The sequence below is a fragment of the Leptonotus elevatus genome, chromosome 1, assembly GCF_054856555.1.
Source record: "Leptonotus elevatus isolate MCC_2025b chromosome 1, RoL_Lele_1.0, whole genome shotgun sequence".
Lineage (NCBI taxonomy): Eukaryota > Metazoa > Chordata > Actinopteri > Syngnathiformes > Syngnathidae > Leptonotus > Leptonotus elevatus.
The window spans coordinates 18,518,923-18,537,280 of NC_141239.1; the positions used below are offsets into that span (position 1 = coordinate 18,518,923).

An 18,358-nucleotide genomic window follows, 5' to 3' on the forward strand; every position below is an offset into this window, starting at 1 on the left:
CCACGAGTGTAAATGGACTACAACTCCCACCATGCAAACTTGCACTTGCGTTTTGGGCGGCCTGAGTTGCTGCACAGATTCCTACTTGACAAGCGAAGCACAATTTTTTGGGGGACAAAAGAAATTATACAGTTGTTAAACTTTTAAAGATAAGCCTTCACATTTACCGTATTTATATTTTATTTACATTTCAGAAACGAAAAAAAAAACGAGTACAACACGTAAAAATTGACCTCAAGAACGAATGTTTTTATGTTGGTGTATAATAGTGTAAAGAAATCCCCCCTCAAAACGCAAAGGAAAAAAATCGAGTAGTTTACATTCCGTATAAGAGTGTACAGGAGATGTGCAACTATTATACAGTGTAGTGACAACGCACTTGGATGGTAAAGCACGATGACAAATTGAGACAAACCCATACAAAAATAAACAGCTTCTCTAGAAGGCACAGTATGCACAGCGTCACTTTTAATTGGTGATGAATCTATTTGCAGCAATGTACAAACAAGCTTCCAATTTTGGCTTGTTACGTCAAAATTCACAATCCAATCCAACTTCGACTTTATGTAAGGCTTTTTTTAAGCAGTTAACTACCAGCATCAGTTCCGATATTAAATATGAAAAATGTCCAGTAGGGTGCGATCAAGATAAACTGAGTGACAAAAATCTGCAGAGTCCTTGTTTCAAATAATGCTGGTGTGGCACCTTTGGTGATCCATTCAACTGTGTGAGTGGACTGACGATCCCAACCTAGGCTCTAATGTAGCTCTCATCGAGTGTCTCATGAAGTCTAAAATGCCTGTGCTATATATACACCACACTGAGATTATGAACACATAACAAGAAATCCAATGCTGCTTCACTTCCCACAGCCTATGTATGATACCACAAAATACAGTATAATATAAAATGTGTGTTGCTTATTTATACAAAACAGAGAAGATGGGCCCTTTATTGGTTTACAACAAGTACTGTTAGTGCACAACCCTGGTCCAAAGCAGCAGCCTGGGTTGATCTGCAACTTTAGAAGTCCAACACCCCTTTAAATTTGTCATGAATCATAAATTTATTGTATTTGGAGAGGAATGAGTGTCAAAACTAGTTTTGACAGCCTTTCTGTGGTAATCAAACTGTCAGAGAAAGAGAGAGAGAGAGAGAGCATTTATCTTGCTCTGGTGATGGGCTACGATGAGACGGGAAGAGGAAAAACAAACAAACTGTAAATAGAGCATTGCAATTCTTTTGCTTTGGTTTGGCCTGCTTCAAAAAAACTCAAACTAGCCTTCCTGTCCAAAGTCCTCTGTGAATTTTTTCAGTTTTCCCAGATCCTGCTCATTGACAGTGGGCTTTGTGTTGGCCAGGGACCTCAGCATGTCAGTCTGCAAAGACCCCAATCAATAGAGTATTATTTCACCAGAACAAATGAGTAAAAAGCACGTCTTGATGACGCCTCACCATGCAAACGATAGGTTCCAGAAGCTTCTCTCCGGGGACGTCAATCCATGTCATCTCAATTGCGTTGGGATCGCCAGGCGAGCAAGGCGTCAAGAGGTCGTGTTCAATTATTAGGGGATCCGATCTCGATGGTCCATTCACCTTAAGAACCACATTCAATTCAAACATAATGTCAGTCAAGCAGAAAGAGTATATCAACCCTCAAACAATAAACAAACAAACAAAAAGAACATACCCTTTTAAAGTGTGTTGCCGCTTGGACCTTCCTAACGGGTTGCATGAGCGCGTCTCTCACGATGACACTGATATCCGCGCCAGAGTAGCCGTCTGTTTTCTTGCCCAAGGTGACAAAATCTGAATCTGTGAGACTGTTGGGGGTGGTGCCCAGGTTGAGCTTGAACATGAAGGCGCGAGCGTGCTCTTCTGGCAGGGGAATGTAGATCCTCTTCTCAAATCTAACACGGGTTGATTGAACAGAGGTGAGTGGACGAGGCGCGTGTTGTGCGCACTATGCAACTCGCACCCGTTGCAGTCATTACCTTCTTCTGATGGCAGAGTCTAGGGTCCACGGAATGTTTGTCGCCCCGAGTACCAGCACTCCTTCATTGTCATTTCCAACGCCTGTAATCAGAAAGATTGAAAGATTCTGAAAAATTTCTTTTCGTCAATATTGCGATTGAATATGCTTTTTTTTTTTTACAAGCAATAAATTACAATTAAAAATATCAGATTTATTATCCCTAAATGTTTTGGTCTTATAGGTTAGGTTTACTATAAAAGGCAATTGATCCATGAATTAATATGAGTTTATTAATCTACTGCCTTGACTTGAAGTCTTTTCAGAGTTCACGATGACGTCCTCACAAAATTCTACTAAACAAGTTAGATGGCCTGACAAAAATATTTATGTAATTCCAATTTTTCTTTGGAGCTCATTTGAGCTTATTCGTGAATCACCAAATTTTATACTGTCATACTTGTTGTGTTGTTTGTGAAGCAATAATGAGACTTGGTTTGAGTATCAGATTAACTCTTAGTCGAGTCACACGTATCCTTACCCTCCTCAAGCCTATAGTACGCTGCGTATCACTCCGCCTGGAGGTAATAAACTAGTTCCAGTTACATATCACAACAATACTTGAGGTTGTCAAAGTATGAGCCCTTGAATTCACCCAAAATGGCTGCTCCAAACTAAAATGGCCGACCTTCTTTTTGGACAATGTTCCTTAAGACTTTTTTTGTCCTGTTATCCATGTCCACCTAGTCTCATGTTGCATGATAAAACTGGTGTTGGGGCCAATCATTCTGCTGTTGATGTGAGTTTCAGTTACGTATTCAGGACTCCCTAAACTACATAAACAAAGACTCACACCTATGGACAGAGAAGCTCCACCAAAGTCAGAGCTGAGATTCTAGACATGCCGCTAACGAGGAAGCCAGCTGTAACACGCATTCAGCATGAGATCTAATAGCCAACCTCTTGGGGAAATCCCTCAATCCTAACTATTTTTGCATGACGCAAAATGTCACAAAAATGGCCACAAAGCGAAAAGAAAGCCTGGTAAACTATGCTTCTATTTATAGCGCAGCAGCAGCATTTTTTTCTGCCCCATGTGATCCGGTTAGCAATCCATTGTTAACATTTTACCGAGCAATGGAAAGATAGGGAGGGGTGGAGAGCTGTCAGTCTAAAGCAAAGGGAAACATTGGCGAGAAATTAAAATACAAGAGGAATGTTTGCTGTTTACTAGTCACTTGTTCCTTCAAAAATAATCAGCAGCAAAAAAAAAAGTGTTTAAATGTCAATTAGTCTCAAAATACAGTTGAAACCAAGTTTAGATACACTTTATAAAAAAAGACTCCCCTCCCCCCCTCACAGTCTGACATGAAATTTGACTGAACCTTTCCTGTTTTACGTCAAATTAGGCTGACTAAAATGAGTGAAGAATCATAATTAGACAATATTTCATTATTGTCTATCTAGTCAGAAGTTAATGTACATTTCATTAGAATTTGGTAGTTGGTACCATACACTTTGAACCGTATGACTTCCACAAGCTACTGTTAGTAGCTGGCAAGAATTTTGGCTCATTCCTGAGTCCTGACAGAACTGGGAAGCCAAATTTGTAGGCTGCCTTGCTCGCACATGCTTTTTCAGGTCTGCCCATACTTTTTCAATCGGACTGAGATCAGTGTTTTGTGATAGCCAATCAAAAATATTAACTTTGCGATCCTCTTTGCAACCAGTGTGGCACTATTACTTCGGGTCATTTATTGACTCTTTTGGAAGACCCATTTGTGTCTACCTTTTACCTTCCTGGCGGAGATTTTGATATGTTGCTTCAGTATTTTCACAAAATATTCTTTCCTCATGATGCCAGCTACGCTCATCGCAAGCACGTTCATTTGTGACAGAACTCGTTTCCTTCCGAGGCAGTATGATGGCTGGAAATTCCCATTACCTTGCATCTGCACCAGGAACTCCGTCTTGATACGTCGCGCCGCCTCACTCTCGTTCTCGCTTCTGGAGCCGCAGAGGGAGTCGATCTCATCAATGAAGATAATGGAGGGCTTGTGTTCCCGCGCAAGGGCAAACAGATTCTTAACTAACCTAGATGACAGAGATAACGCATTCGTGATGTGAACATGCACTGGATTGATCATAATTTCGTGTTTTACTCTGGACTTTGTGCTTTGCTAATTAGTGGAACTTACTTTTCACTTTCTCCCAACCATTTGGATACAAGATCAGAAGAGGAGACCGACAGGAAGGTCGAGTTGTTTGCCTCTGTGGCGACAGCTTTAGCAAGGTAAGACTTTCCTGTACCTGGAGGTCCAAAGAGCAGAATCCCCCTCCATGGTGTTCTCTTTCCTGAAATCACAAAAGCAGTCATTGGAAGTAGGAACACCCAAAAAGATGGTCTGGACACTGAATTGTATACTGTACCTGTAAACAGATGAGGGAATTTGATTGGGAGAATCACAGCTTCTTTCAGGGCCTCCTTGGCACCCTCTAAACCAGCAACATCATCCCACATGATGTTTGGCTTCTCCATTACAATTGCACCTAAAAATAAAAATAATAACAATAATAATTACGGTAATGCTTGAATAGCACATACAGTCATTGGCCAGAACATTAGGTACAAGAACACAGCATAACATGAAGCCAAACAGCTGCTTGGAGAAAGCAACGTAACACACTGAAACTTAGTATACCGAAGAACCACCAAATTTGAACGCAGCAAAAGTTTTATTAACTCATTCATTCCCAGCCATTTTCACTGAAGCAACCCCCTTCGCTCCAGGCTGCTTTACTGGATTTTGACTGATTTTGCCAGTAATTGTAATAATATTATGGACTGGCTGTTATGTATAAAGATAGCATTCTAGTCGCACTGTAAAGACAAGGTTTCATCATTATTCACAAATCTGTAGAAAACACTGGGGACAAGAGCTTATTTCAACATGGCCCTGGTTGATCTCTTTTACTCTGCTGTCACCTGTTGGTCGTTTTTTGTAATAACTACCATTGCTTTAAGCGATATCTTCAGGTCAGAGGCGTCATTAAACCCTTCTGTATGCTTTAGCATAAAAAAAACATTAAAAACATATAAATATGTTTTTGGGACCATGGCAATATTTAAAATATAATATTTTTAGACGTTTTTGGGAGCAAATTAGTTAATTTGGATTTCAATTAGTCTTTAAAATTCAAACAAATTTTTTTTTAAGTTCATTTGTGACATCACACAAGACAAAGCAAATCTTTTAAGACTTCAACTCTGAGTGTCATAAGGATGAGCTCCACAAGTGCTTTTGTAAATTGAACTTGCTGCGCATAGTGTAAGTTCTGGATGCTCAGGACATTATGTGCCATACAAACACTAAATAAATAATTACATATTGTACAAAAAGCAATGACGACCTAGATAACTGCACGATTTGCTTAAACAATTCATTTTTCTTTTCCTTCACGTTAAGCCTTTTATTCTGTCATTCTATTCAATCACTAAAGGTTTTGTTTTTGTTTTACAGGGCTACTTGCATACACTAGACAACACTCGTAAAACCTTTAAAACACCTTTAGGTAACAGTAGCCCTCTGCCAACACTTTTCTGTTCTCTATTGTGTGTCTGCTGAGCTTCAAACAGCGAGCAGTCTTACTTTATTTTAGTAATACTTGGGTATTTAAACAATATTTAAATCTTCCTTGCACATGTAAAATAATGTTAATATTCTACTTAAAATAAGGCTCAATGATGGTGATAATTTGAGCCTGGAACAAATTAATTACCTACATTATTAGAACAATTTGGAAGTATCACAAATAGACAAAAACGCAAAACGCAAAAAACAAAACAAACCTGAGAGTTGATTCTGCATTTTCTTTTTCTCTGGATCATCACCGTCATCGCTGTCATTCCTGAGCAGACAAACCAATAGAATCAACAGACTGAAAATCTTTTAGTCTGACCTGAATGGATCCACACATCATTGCCCCACCCACAAACGCACCCTTTGTCATCAGACTCTTTGACAGGTTTAGAAGGTGCAGCTTTCTCCTTCTTTTTCAGATACTCCTTCAACTTCTCTGCCCGGTCCAAATATTCGGCACATTTTGCGCGGATGCTCTGTTTAGCTTTGTCACCTTGAGCTTCATCTGGGAAGTGTCCAGAGAACATGAGACAAAAATGTAGAAACAGAACGCGACTTTTCAAAACGTTGCCATCGATGCAGGCTGATTTTAAAGTAATTTTGCAATTGATGGCTTACATTTGACCACGTGGAGGAAGTACTGTACAGCAGCCTGGTACATTCGCAGAGCCTCATCATAATTCTGAGCTTTATCCTCTTGAGCCGCCTTGCTGGCAAGATCGATGGCTTTCTATGAACAAAAACACACAAGAGAACAATACATTTTAGAGTTTTTACACATGCCAGCAAGAGGACTTAATTAGAGGATTTTTCCTCAAAGATTTGATCATCGTATGTGTCTGAAAGATTATCCTGAGTGATCAGCCTGTGGTTCGAGATGAGTTATGACTTACATTTCCTCTCAAAACTGCTTGGAAAATATCCAGGGTCAACATAGCAAAAACATGTTCAATTGCTTGCAATTGCAAATCCATGTATGTGCCCTCAAGGCTGATTTGGGCTGAGCCACAGACTGTAAATGTGACATGAAATATTGTGTTGTGCGAAACAATAAAAATGGGAAGGTGAACATTTTGAAATCAAGAGTCTGGGCGCCTTGTGGCACCATGCTTCCTCTCATAGGTCAGTCTTGGTACCAACAGATATTGTTATGTAAGAGATGCGCTGTGGCTGTGTTGATTACCTTGAATACACACGGCGATTTTCTCCTGTCATGTATATTTTAATCACAATGTTAAAAATCTGTACGTGTTCCCCGCTTTACTGATACTTCCACAAGGACACGCGACATTTCCAATGACAATTTGAACTTCAGAACACACGCTTATTTACAAGTACCATTTAAATAGTTGGGGTTCGTGTCCTAACTGACGTCACGCACTGAAAGGCACGCAGTGGTTCCGTGTGACGACATCAAGGTAGGAGTGCCAGCACCTGACGACGCTGTCCACTTCCTATTGGCTTCTGTTTTTCTTTACAATGCGACTAGAATGCTATCTTTATACATAACAGCCAGTCCATAATGTTATTACAACAATGCGCCTCTCTAATGTAAAATAGAAATGGAGTCACGGCACAGGCCAAAAACAACATGCTAGTAGCATCGTTAGCCGCGCTGTCACCCTAAGCTCTCGGCAGTAACGCACTGTCGGATTTAACATTCAAAAAGCATTGTTATACTCTTTTATTAGGCGTAAAATATTTGATAGTCGACACTTTTAGCTGTCAATAAACGACTTTCACCAAATAATGTCAAAATTAGCAAATGGCTAAGGCAGCTAAAATAGGCTAATTAGCAGCAAGCCTTTCATTTCTTTTTTCGACAATCGTCTAAATAATACAAGGAGCTTTTCAAATAGCAACATCCCAAGACAAAACATCAACTTTGATCAATCTTGAAAATCGTTAGTTACACCCCAATCTTTTCGGAAGCTTCGGGTTTGAGCCTTCACTTACCTGTAAATTATTGTTGGTAGCCATGAGGGCTGATCACTTGTCCTATAGCCGAAACGCTCGAGAGACCTTCTTTAAAATTTAGTTTATAAGTAAACTGGTCGACATATAAATCGAGTTGCTCTTTAGCTTGTTTTCGTTTCTGAAATCGTCCCCGACTTGTTTCGAGGACGGAACTTCCGCATTGAAAAGCGTCTACTTGCGCACCGGGAATGTGATGACGTCACGACGTCGCCGACGCTCGGGCCACGTCACTCAAGTTTTTTTGTTTATGTTTTTTTATTTTAAACTTTAAAACACACCGAAACTTACGTGATCTTTTTACTTACCCTCTTCTTATTGTTGGGTTGCAAATACATTTATTCTAAGAATTGAACTGTGACAAAGCATAGCATACATTATTGAATCGTACATTTTAACACATTATGTTCCTATACACACACACACAGGAGCCGCACAGTGTCCCGCCCCAAATAGCCTACAAATGCGCCATCCGCACCGCACGCATCCGTGCCCACCGGCGCGAACTACTGTACATTAAAATGCTCAGTTGTTCATTCCGCGTTTGGTGTTTAATGTATCATTCGCCAACAAGTCTTTCCAATTTATATTGCGCTTTGATAAAATGCCAGTGCTAAATAGGCCTAAATATAAGAATATTCTAATTTTAATTAATTATAATGAATGCAATGATAACAAAAAAATTAACACTTTTTTTTTTCGGCGTTTCGGTTTTCCGCCAAGCATTTCTCCTTTTCGGCGACCATTAACTCTTTTCATATTGCTTTGTTTTTATCTAGTCGTCTTACTATGACATTCTATTGTTTTATTGCAATGCTCTTATCCGTTTTACCTTGACTTTGTATTGCTCTGTGATGTGTATTTTAATGTATTTAGGTATAGGGGACTACAGATGCAAATTAGTAACTGCTGCTAGAATCTGGCATATTTACAACTTAATTTGTTGTTCATTAATGTGCATTGTCCCTTTCAAATAAAGACCTGTGTGGAAGTAATGTACAAATACTTTTCCAGGTACTTGTACTTGAGTATTTATTTTTCTGCCAAGTTCTTAGTTTTATTCTTTCACATTTGAAAACTACTTCAAACTAAAGATGTTTGATAACTCTTTTGTTTTCATACTGATACAAATACTCAACTTTTAATTGGGCACCGATACCAACACCAGGCAAGTACCAATATTTTGATACATAAAATTTCATCCCTAAAAAACAATAAGAGATCATTTCCAGATCCTCATTGTAAAACGGCCACAAGAGGGTGGCCGATACTGGTATCAGTCACAAGTACCAAAGCTTTTAAATAAGACCGGGTATCGGCCCCTACACCTGGCATCAGTACCTTTCTCACCCTCGACGCTTCGCCTTAAAAATAGTCTTCTTACTTTTTTCAGCTTCTGCAGATGACGCAACGTGGGGAAAAAAAGGATTTAACAACAGAGAGGTAAAGTCAACCATGGTTGAACTCTTGATTGACTGCCGTACTGCATCTGTACGTCTTACCAAGTGTGAGTACATTTACCACCTCTGCGCATGACCAGTATTCTTACCCCACGATATAGTCTATCACTAAGCTATGCTTGTGGAAAAAGTCATAATTACAATAAATGTCTACCTGAGGGGGGGGACATTGAGGGCCTAAATACAAAATAATCAGATGAAAAAGAGTAAGTATGACAGTAACTTAGTGTGCCTTGTTGTGCCCGGGACAACTCTTACGCCGCTGTGCAAACTACCTAAATGTGTCTTTTATAACCTCGAAACCAATTATGTCAGGATGGTTATATAGGATCCATTTGTAAAATTATTTTCGCATTTGCACAAGAAACATAATTCTATATTAACCTCTCTATATTCTAGGTACTCTTGTAGCTCTTCTGCTCGGTCCAGGTACTCCTTACATTTGTCTCTGATTTTCTGATTGCCGTCTTTACCCTGGGGTTCACCTAATGGAAAGAAAGACATCATCATTAGCATTCAATCATGATACATTTTCATCAATAAATTAGACGAGGTATGGCAAATACAGTGAAATGTGAAAATGTTGAACACGACCGCACAGAAAACACAAACACTAATCAATTCACAAGTTAATCATTAAGATACTCACTGAGCTGAAGTCTCACATGAATTGATGTGGTTTTGTACACCTTCAGGGGTGTTTGAATTTTAAGGTTTGAACATACACAGAAGATTAACAAATCATTTATCGATACTTTAAGGCAATATTAGTGATGCGCATCTATGTCTGGACGGTGAAAACCAAGTTGGAGCCTTTCTGAACGACATCAGCTACAATGCGGTACTTGTCTTGGTGACTCACGATTTAAAATGTGCAGAAAGTACTTGACAGCGTGTTTGTAGGAACGAATGGCCTCTTCATAGTTCCCCGCCTGGTCCTCTTGCGCGGCCTTCTGCGCCACTGATATGGCTTTCTGAAAGACAACAATCACTGAAACGCGTTCCTTATTCTTTGGTTTTCGTTTTGGGCTGCATACGAGAAGTGAGTTAGAAGCAGACCTCAGTTTGACGCTACGTGTAATGTGGTTGTAAAGCACTGCAAACTACAACCACAATAATGAACATATTGTAACTTCATTTTTTTAGTTTTGTTAAACAACTGATTGCATTTGGAAGAGTACATAAAAAGTGTAAATTGGACAGCACTTATTTACAATTAAACTCCCCTCCAAAAGTTATTTTTGCTACAGACTGAAGGCATTATTATTATTTTTTTTTTAAAGGGACCAGCCCGTATCAGAGGACTCGGTACCCAGTATTCCCGAAGCACCCCCCGGGGGACACGGTCGAACGCCTTCTCCAAGTCCACAAAGCACATGTGGGCTGGTTGGGCGAACTCCCATGCACCCTTGAGGACCCTGCCAAGGGTGTAGAGCTGGTCCACTGTTACACGGCCGGGACGAAAACCACACTGCTCCTTCTGAATCCGAGATTCGTCTTCCCGACGGACCCTCCTCTCCAGCAGCCCTGAATAGACCTTACCAGGGAGGCTGAGGAGTGTGATCCCTCTAAAGTTGGAGCACACCCACCGGTCCCCCTTCTTCAAAAGGAGGACCACCACCCCGGTCTGCCAATCCAGAGGCACTGTCCCCGATGTCCACGCGATGTTGTAGAGGCATGTCGACCACGACAGCCCCACACATCCAGAGCCCTAGGATCTCCGGGCGGATCTCATCCACCCCCGGGGCCTTGACACAGAGGAGCTTTCCAACCACCTCAGTGACTTTGACCCCAGAGATAGGAGAGCCCACCTCAGAGTCCCCAGACTGCTACCTCAAAGGAAGACGTGTCGGTGGAATTGAGGAGGTCTTCGAAGTATTCTCCCCATCGACTCACGACGTCCTGACTCGAGGTCAGCAGCACCCCATCTCCACTATACACAGTGTTCATGGTGCACTGCTTTCCTCTCCTCAGACACCGGATGGTGGACCAGAATGTCCTCAAAGATTCACAGAAGTCTGGTTAGAACCGAGTTAAAGCAACACTAAATACGATTTGAGCCTTCAATTCATATTTTCATAATTCTGCTGATGAAACATTGACTTACAGCTAGATTAATGAATCCTTTGTCATGGCCTGAGAGGGTCTGTATCATTTTTACTGGCACTAAACAACTTTGAGGTGGATGGTGTGAACTCTGCCACACTAAAAAAAAACTACAAACGTGCAGACTGCTTTACGGCATACGTCTTTTCCCTAGTCGTTCCAGACGGAAGTCGAGTCAAACGTCTACGCGCGATTGCTGTTATCATGCAGAAACTACAAAAAAAAACAAGAAACTAGGATTTTTGTCTGAGGTGACAATAATAATGATGATAAAAAGCTACCTGCATGTGTTCAAAAGCACAGTACAGGCGAAGCGAGGCGGAAGACGCGGGATTTCCACACGACGCTGCCTTTGCGGGGACTCTGTAGCTTTCCATGCTCAAATAAAAAATAATTATGCTAATGTTAGCTATTGGGAAATTGTGTGGTAGCAATAAATAGCCATCCGCTTGATAGTTCGCCTTTTCAGACTGACCCGACCAGTCACGGAACACTCAAAAGTTGTGTTCTTTCTTGTTTACGAATGCTTGTGAATGCATCGCGGGAAAGGAGGGAGTGGGGGCGCAGCCGTTTGCGTGTACAATAAAAAAGGTAAGATCACAAACACCGTCTGCTGTTTACATACTTGAGAAACGTTACAGTGCTGTATAAAGAAGAAAATAGAAAATAGCCACTGGAAACAATGTAATTCAGTCCAACTGCGGACACCTTGGACGTCCGGATTTCACGATGATCTGCGCTTGGCCTCATGGGAAATGTGGTTCTTTCAAGGGAAAACAATACTGCTTTTGTCCAAAGGTGCCGCCATAATCAACAAAAAACAAATGCTCATTTGTGCTACGTTAAGGAGTAGAGCTAGTAGCTATGAACAGAACATCTGTACTACAATTAATACTTATTCTAGACTGAAAATAAGGTGACGGATACATTAGCCTTTTAGTACACGTACGAACAACTGAGCACGCTAACGGCTGACGTGGGCCATGACGTCAAGCTCAAGGTCCAAAGTAAATTAATATCAGCAATGTTTTGAATGCATGTACAACATTCAATTGTGTCAATTAAAAAATATTAGTGTTGCTCCGATACCAATACTGGTATCGGCAGTACTGCATTAAAACAGTGGTATCGATATCGGTGAGTACTACTAGCAAGTAACATGCCGATACCAATAATTCTGATGCTAATACAGGACTTTGGATGCAGCATCTTGTGTCTTGCTCATGCACGACATTCACTGATGTGTGACATTTTCACTGCATGCCGAGCTAAGATATCCTATTGGCCCTTGAATGCTATGAACCAATGGCAAGACAGCTTTTTAATGTTGAGGGGGAAAAAAACACTTAGGTATCGGTATGGTATTGGCATCAGCTGATACTGTAAAGCTGGTGTATCGGAATCGGTATCGGGGGCCAAAAAACGGTATCGGAACAACAACAACAAAAATATATACGTAAATATGTATCAGCAATATTATTTGCACTCTTTTCCATCACTGAGTTCTGAGATCTACACAGTAATAGGGCTCAAAATTACTGTTATTTTTGTAATCAGTGTTTTTTAATTGATGAATAGATTTCATTACGTACATAAAAGACATTTACAAAAAACCGCAAGATTTGAGTGAGAAACAGAAAGCAGAATGAATGATACTTTCTGACCCCTTTTAACAAAAAATATGTACCTTTTAATGATGACGCCAATCTGAAATACTCTCATTATGATTTTTACACGCACCATTACAGTAAAAAGACCAAAAGAGTTAATACCATGGTGTGAATTTCACGCTATATCATAAAGCCCTCAGTCTCTGTTTAAAGCAGTTAAGTCTAGAGCAAAAAAATGGGATTATGCGGAAGATATTCATTCACATATAATATTACATTTATTTACAAAGAACATGTACATTAGTACAAAATGTAAAACAATTTTGGTTACATCGCAATGTTTTCAGTCAACAGCAAAACTACAGGAAATGGCCTCACTGTTGTAAAACTTTTGGAAGGGAGTGTAGCTGTGCTCTCATAATAAATAAATAAATAAAATCTACTGTGGAGTACGTTTTTGTACTAGAGTAAAACAATGAAATAAATGATAATCAATTAATGTATGTAATGAATTGTACTGAACATATTGTCGATTGATTTATTCATTACATATATTCTGTTGTGCATTATTTATTTTTTTAAACTACAATGACATTAAACTATTATGAAGCTTGCAATTAGTTTGGGTAGGGCAACAAATACGGTTCAGTTATGGACTGCGTAAGCTTAGCTCACATTTATTGCTAGCACCGATGTTATAAGTACTGGATATGAAATAATACTTGTGAACCTTAAACTACAGTCCACAAAGTACCGGCACAGTCACCAAAAGCACGGCTGTTTCCACAAGCTTCTTGGCTGGTAAACTATTTTGTTTAATACAAGTCACGTCACATTCAACGCATGACTTTTACCAGGTTGATACTGAATATGCGTTGATTTGTCAACTAGATTACCATGAATTTTGTCATTTACGTTGAACAACGACACAATATCGAAAGTCAACCCTACCTGCAGATTGGTGGGCTCCATGTCGGAGTCCAATAGAACCAAAGAGCAACAAATTCAAACCCTGGTTTGTATTTGTTGAAAATCAGTCACTCACTCACAGATGACAGCGAACTCAAAACAGTTCCTGGCTGGTAAATGTGTGACACAGACGTGCCACAACTGCCACAAGCTCAACAATGCCGTCCAGTGGGTGAGTCACAAGTTGCTGTCGTGCAAATTCCAAGCACTGCTGCGCCTCACCTAACACCAAAACCCATTCAAACACAAATGTTTAGCTATTATTATTTTACTTACAGGACTTTAAAAAAAATAGCACTCGTTCCTAAGTGAAACCGAGGAAGCTCGATCTCGTTTCACCTCGACAGCTGAAATGTGAGGCTTGTGTTACGCCCATTTGTTTTTTAAAGAAAAAAAAAGTTATACACGGTTTTGACGCTAGAGGCAGGTAGAGTTCTATTTTTCGACAGTGCTGGCTGGTTACCTACCTAAATTATCTCTTCAAAACATTTGTTTGACATTTGTAACGTGTCGAAAGTCATTATTGGAAAAAAAAGTTATCTTACTATAAAATTGTATGCAAATCACAACGGTGGGAAGTAACGAACTACAAATAGGGGTATATACAGTAAATACAATATATATATATATATATATATATATATATATATATATATATATATATATATATATATATATATATTCCTCCTGTTTGTACTTTCTACTAATTGATGTAGCATATGTAAATTAATTAGCTGCATAAAAGCGGCAACATGAGAGTTTTTCTTGTAATAAGATATCAAAATGGGCATTGTATATGATAGTAAATACAAATAGTTTTACTTTTAGTTTAAGTTAGGCGTACTTAGTAAAAATAAATAAAAATAAAGTACTTATCAGTCCTGTGCATTCTGTAGTTAAGTTAAAAAAAAAAAGTGTTTAAGTACATATGAGTTGGATCAGTACATCTACTTTACCAGAGTACTTCTACTTAAGTCCAGAGAGAGAGTACAGTTGCCTCCATACGGACAAATCGCGACAGGAGGACCACACGAGCAGTCACAACTCGTCGACGAGTGACACCTGAGTGCGTCAGTGAGCAAAACGGAACAACCAACTTAAAGCTTTCCGCAAGGAAACATGCGTCCCTGGGGCAATTCCTCCTCCAGTGGGTTGTCACGGTAAAGGCTGGACTTTGGGAAAGTATTGTGCTGAGGAAGTATCGCGCGTAAATGGCGCAAACCACAAGGACGCGGCGCTGCTCAGGGTTCTCCAGATGACCAGACCTCTAGTCGAGACCTCTATTGTGGAACATGGGGAGAGAGGTGACGGGAGCTCACCTCCTCGCAGTTTTTGTCTCTGTTATTGTTTGCAGGTGCACGCGTGCACAAGAAACGTTCAATGGACTCACTGGTTTTAGTTTGAGCCCACCGTACTTCAACCTGGCGCAAGGATCGAGGATTTCCGCAACAGCAACTTGCGGGAAGGATGAGTTGATGGGGACGCCGAGGGTTGATTTGTACTGTAAACTTGTCGGGGGACCAACCACTAGACATCCCACTCAAAATATTCGGGTAAGATTGCACGCGCAATACTTGCTTATTAATCGTACAATGCCCCCATTCTGGATGTTTCCTGTTGCCTCATAACTGCCAGAAATCCTTGGAGTTTTACTCCATTGTGTGTGAAGGAAATAGCCCTCAGCAGTAGAAGTGTAAGGGCTCTACATCACTTTAGGAATAATAGCAGTCCCACGATGAAATGTAGACAATGCCAGCATTTGAATACACTGTAGGTGGACAATAGGAGTCAAATTATTTTCCTCAAGGTCTAAACTTCATTTCCGGACACATAATAAATGGGCTTTTCATGCTCAGCCCTTTACTTTGGGTTACTGTATTTGGACATATTGCCTAAATGTTATAATGAGATGGCTGCAATTATTTGAACTGTGTCGTCAGTGTAAAACTTTAACTAAACCTGCAATCAACTTTTAAAAGTAAAAATTCAATATTTGTTCAGTACAGTGTCTTGTGGTTAGCATGTCTGCCTCACAGTTTCCCGGTGGTCCCGGGTTTGAATTTCACGTCGGACCTTCTTCCTGTGTGGAGTTTTCAGGTCACTTCCGTATGTTTTCTCCAAGTGCTTGAACTTCCTCCCACATTCCAAATGCATGCATAATTCTGTGAAGAATCTAATTTGCCCAGTGCCCACTGCGTGTTTGCTTGTCTATGTGTGCTCTGACATTGACTGGCGACCAGTCCAGGGTGTATCCAGCATCTCGCTCAAAGTCAGCTGTGAAAAACTCCAGCAGAGCAGTAACCCTAACGAGGACAAATGCTGTATGGATGGAAGGATTTAAAGAATGTCAATAGTCAAGGTCAAGGTCCAAGTTAAAAAATAAGTTAATCATTATTCCTACTATTGCATTTGAATGATGAAATAGTCAACATTAAGGAACACATTCACGTAACAATCCATATTTCCTCAAATAGTGACGATCCCTCTAATGGACATTGTGCCCCAATCGATCAATTTAAGACAAATGAAGGCCTCGCTCAAATAACCCTCACACCTTTACCCATACGATTTTTTTGGGTAACTTTATTGGTCTCAGTTTACACACTGGCATTAAAGAGTTTCTGAGCCCACTCAAACTCTAATGCTAACCAAAACAGGAGCAGCTAGGCACCCCAAATACTCCACTATACCCTAAATTGAAAACCCCCCAGACAATTCCATAATTACCATTCCAAATGGGATTAAGCTATTTTTCTGCATCTAAATAAAATCATAAACAATATTTGAAACATGGGTTATGTAGTATTATACTATCTAAAGTGAATAACATAAAAGTGAATAATGTTACTCCCCAGGTGGACGAGGGTATCAAGGCGCAACATTAAACATGATCACACAAAATCCGTGAACTTCTTGTCTTATGTCTAATTTATGTCACAAGTCAAAACTTACTCAGTGAAATGACCTTCTCCGTCCATTAAACAGCATTGGACGGACTTTGGATCGTAATTGTGAGGATTATTTTGATTTCAAAATGTGAAGAAATGTCAGAAATGCCCGGATGTTCGGAATTGTCAATATGAATAAAGCAAAGTGATACAAGAAAGCCCCAAAAGCCAAAGAAAACATTAGGAGTTTTATTTGTAACTTTTTTTTTTGTCTTAACCAATTATTTGATGTAACACAGGGCCAGTTCTGTGACTACTGCAACGCGGCTGACCCGAGCAAAGCCCACCCGGTGACCAACGCAATTGACGGGACGGAGCGCTGGTGGCAAAGCCCCCCTCTCTCCAAGGGCTTAGGCTACAATGAGGTGAACGTCACCCTGGACCTCGGACAGGTTGGTCGATCATCATCTTGTTTGCTGATGGGTCGTTTTGCAAACTCTTAAGCAGTTGCAACTATATTGTTGATTTTTTTCACATTTCAACATGCTTGGAAGGGAATAAAGGGATGAATTTGACCCACACTGTGTCTATAGCTTTTAACGGTAGGCCAGAGGAATTGTGACTTGTTGTGATGTTTTTGCGTCATCACTCTTGGTACTGGCGGTCATGTGAGGCGAGCTATGCTGTTGAATGTGAGCCAAGAATCAGATTCATGCCTTTCTGGCTGGCAAATGGCAAATATGCTCCCGTCTTGACCATTGGACCCTGAGGCAGGAGTCCGGCTCGCGGCCTGTTGAATTTGCACCTCAGGCTCAATTATCCACTGTGACGAAAGACAGAAATTTTCTGCTTTTGGATCAAAAATGAGAAGAATTTTAAGACTGAAGGCTTGATGTTGGAGGAGATAAATATTGTTTTTTGACTTTCACAGTGGCACATCGTGGGAGCTGGCGTTTGCTTTTCTATCACCATGCTTAAGCTCAGCAAAGACCCTGCATAGCTAAATATAATATGGCTACATGTGCGTGGACTCGCGCAGGGCCTTTGAGGACGTCTGAGTTTAATATGTGGTAATGCTCCATGTATTTGGGAGCGGGAGCGTTACACTGTATTATGGTGCGCTATAAAGGGCATAGTGCGATTTCCTAGCCACACAACACATCAACTGCTAACACAAGCACACACACCTGACACTCATTTTTCTTTTTTACTACCAGCATGACAATACTCAATTGCCATTGTTGCATTTTGTGTTTTTAGTCATTTTTCAAAGCAATATTGCATATATGTGGGGAAAAATATATAATTGTTTTGTTGTGGGCCATACCGTTTTTATTTGGTGTAAAGGGGACATGTTATGTACAAGTGACTTTGTAATTGCTTGTATACAAATAGTTTGGCCTTTGGAGTGTCTGCCCAGCAAAGTGTGAAATCTAAACAACCAAGGAAGGGGTGTTTGTGTTTGACAATTTGTCCATGCGCCACATACACAGTGTGTAGTGTATGTATGAAAATTTATTAGTCACTTTTAGAGACTCGAAATCTGAAAATGTGCTGACAAATGGTGTGTCATAAATGATATGGTTGATTCCTGGCTGTTTCCACCAATGATATCTCATGTTATGTTACCGTGGCTTTGATGGAGATAAAATTCTTCTTATTAAAGCCTGGTTTACCTTCAAATTGCTTATGAACAGAGGTGGCAAATCTAGGTCCAGAAAGTAAAAACACTACCACA

At 40.2% G+C, this 18,358-nt stretch overlaps 2 protein-coding genes across 4 annotated transcripts in view; one reads left to right on the forward strand and one right to left on the reverse strand.

Moving 5' to 3' along the window:
• Positions 1 to 446: 446 nt before the first annotated feature.
• vps4b (vacuolar protein sorting 4 homolog B) lies at positions 447 to 14,085 on the reverse strand. Of its 2 annotated transcripts, XM_086080449.1 has the most exons (13): positions 13,715 to 14,085; positions 9,910 to 10,021; positions 9,432 to 9,532; positions 6,232 to 6,343; positions 5,974 to 6,118; positions 5,823 to 5,881; positions 4,403 to 4,522; positions 4,171 to 4,327; positions 3,918 to 4,066; positions 1,995 to 2,076; positions 1,691 to 1,910; positions 1,456 to 1,596; positions 447 to 1,379 (listed from the first exon to the last, which is right to left on the reverse strand). In XM_086080449.1, the coding sequence occupies exons 1-13, from the start codon at positions 13,733 to 13,735 to the stop codon at positions 1,278 to 1,280; spliced, it is 1,521 nt and encodes a 506-aa protein (XP_085936575.1). In that variant the 5' UTR covers positions 13,736 to 14,085; the 3' UTR covers positions 447 to 1,277. The 2 variants fall into 2 exon arrangements, with proteins under 2 accessions (XP_085936575.1, XP_085936585.1); XM_086080459.1 differs by lacking the exons at positions 9,432 to 9,532; positions 9,910 to 10,021; positions 13,715 to 14,085 and adding an exon at positions 7,570 to 7,784.
• A 677-nt stretch (positions 14,086 to 14,762) lies between these two features.
• LOC147181156 (laminin subunit alpha-3-like) overlaps positions 14,763 to 18,358 on the forward strand; it is a 104,369-nt gene continuing 100,773 nt past the window's right edge. The window contains exons 1-2 of one of the 2 annotated variants that reach the window (XM_086080472.1): positions 14,763 to 15,285; positions 16,920 to 17,072. In XM_086080472.1, coding sequence (XP_085936598.1) covers positions 15,025 to 15,285; positions 16,920 to 17,072 — 414 coding nt within the window. In that variant the 5' untranslated portion in view covers positions 14,763 to 15,024. The remainder of the gene's footprint in view (positions 15,286 to 16,919; positions 17,073 to 18,358) is intronic. The other variant, XM_086080483.1, reaches the window with a different exon arrangement.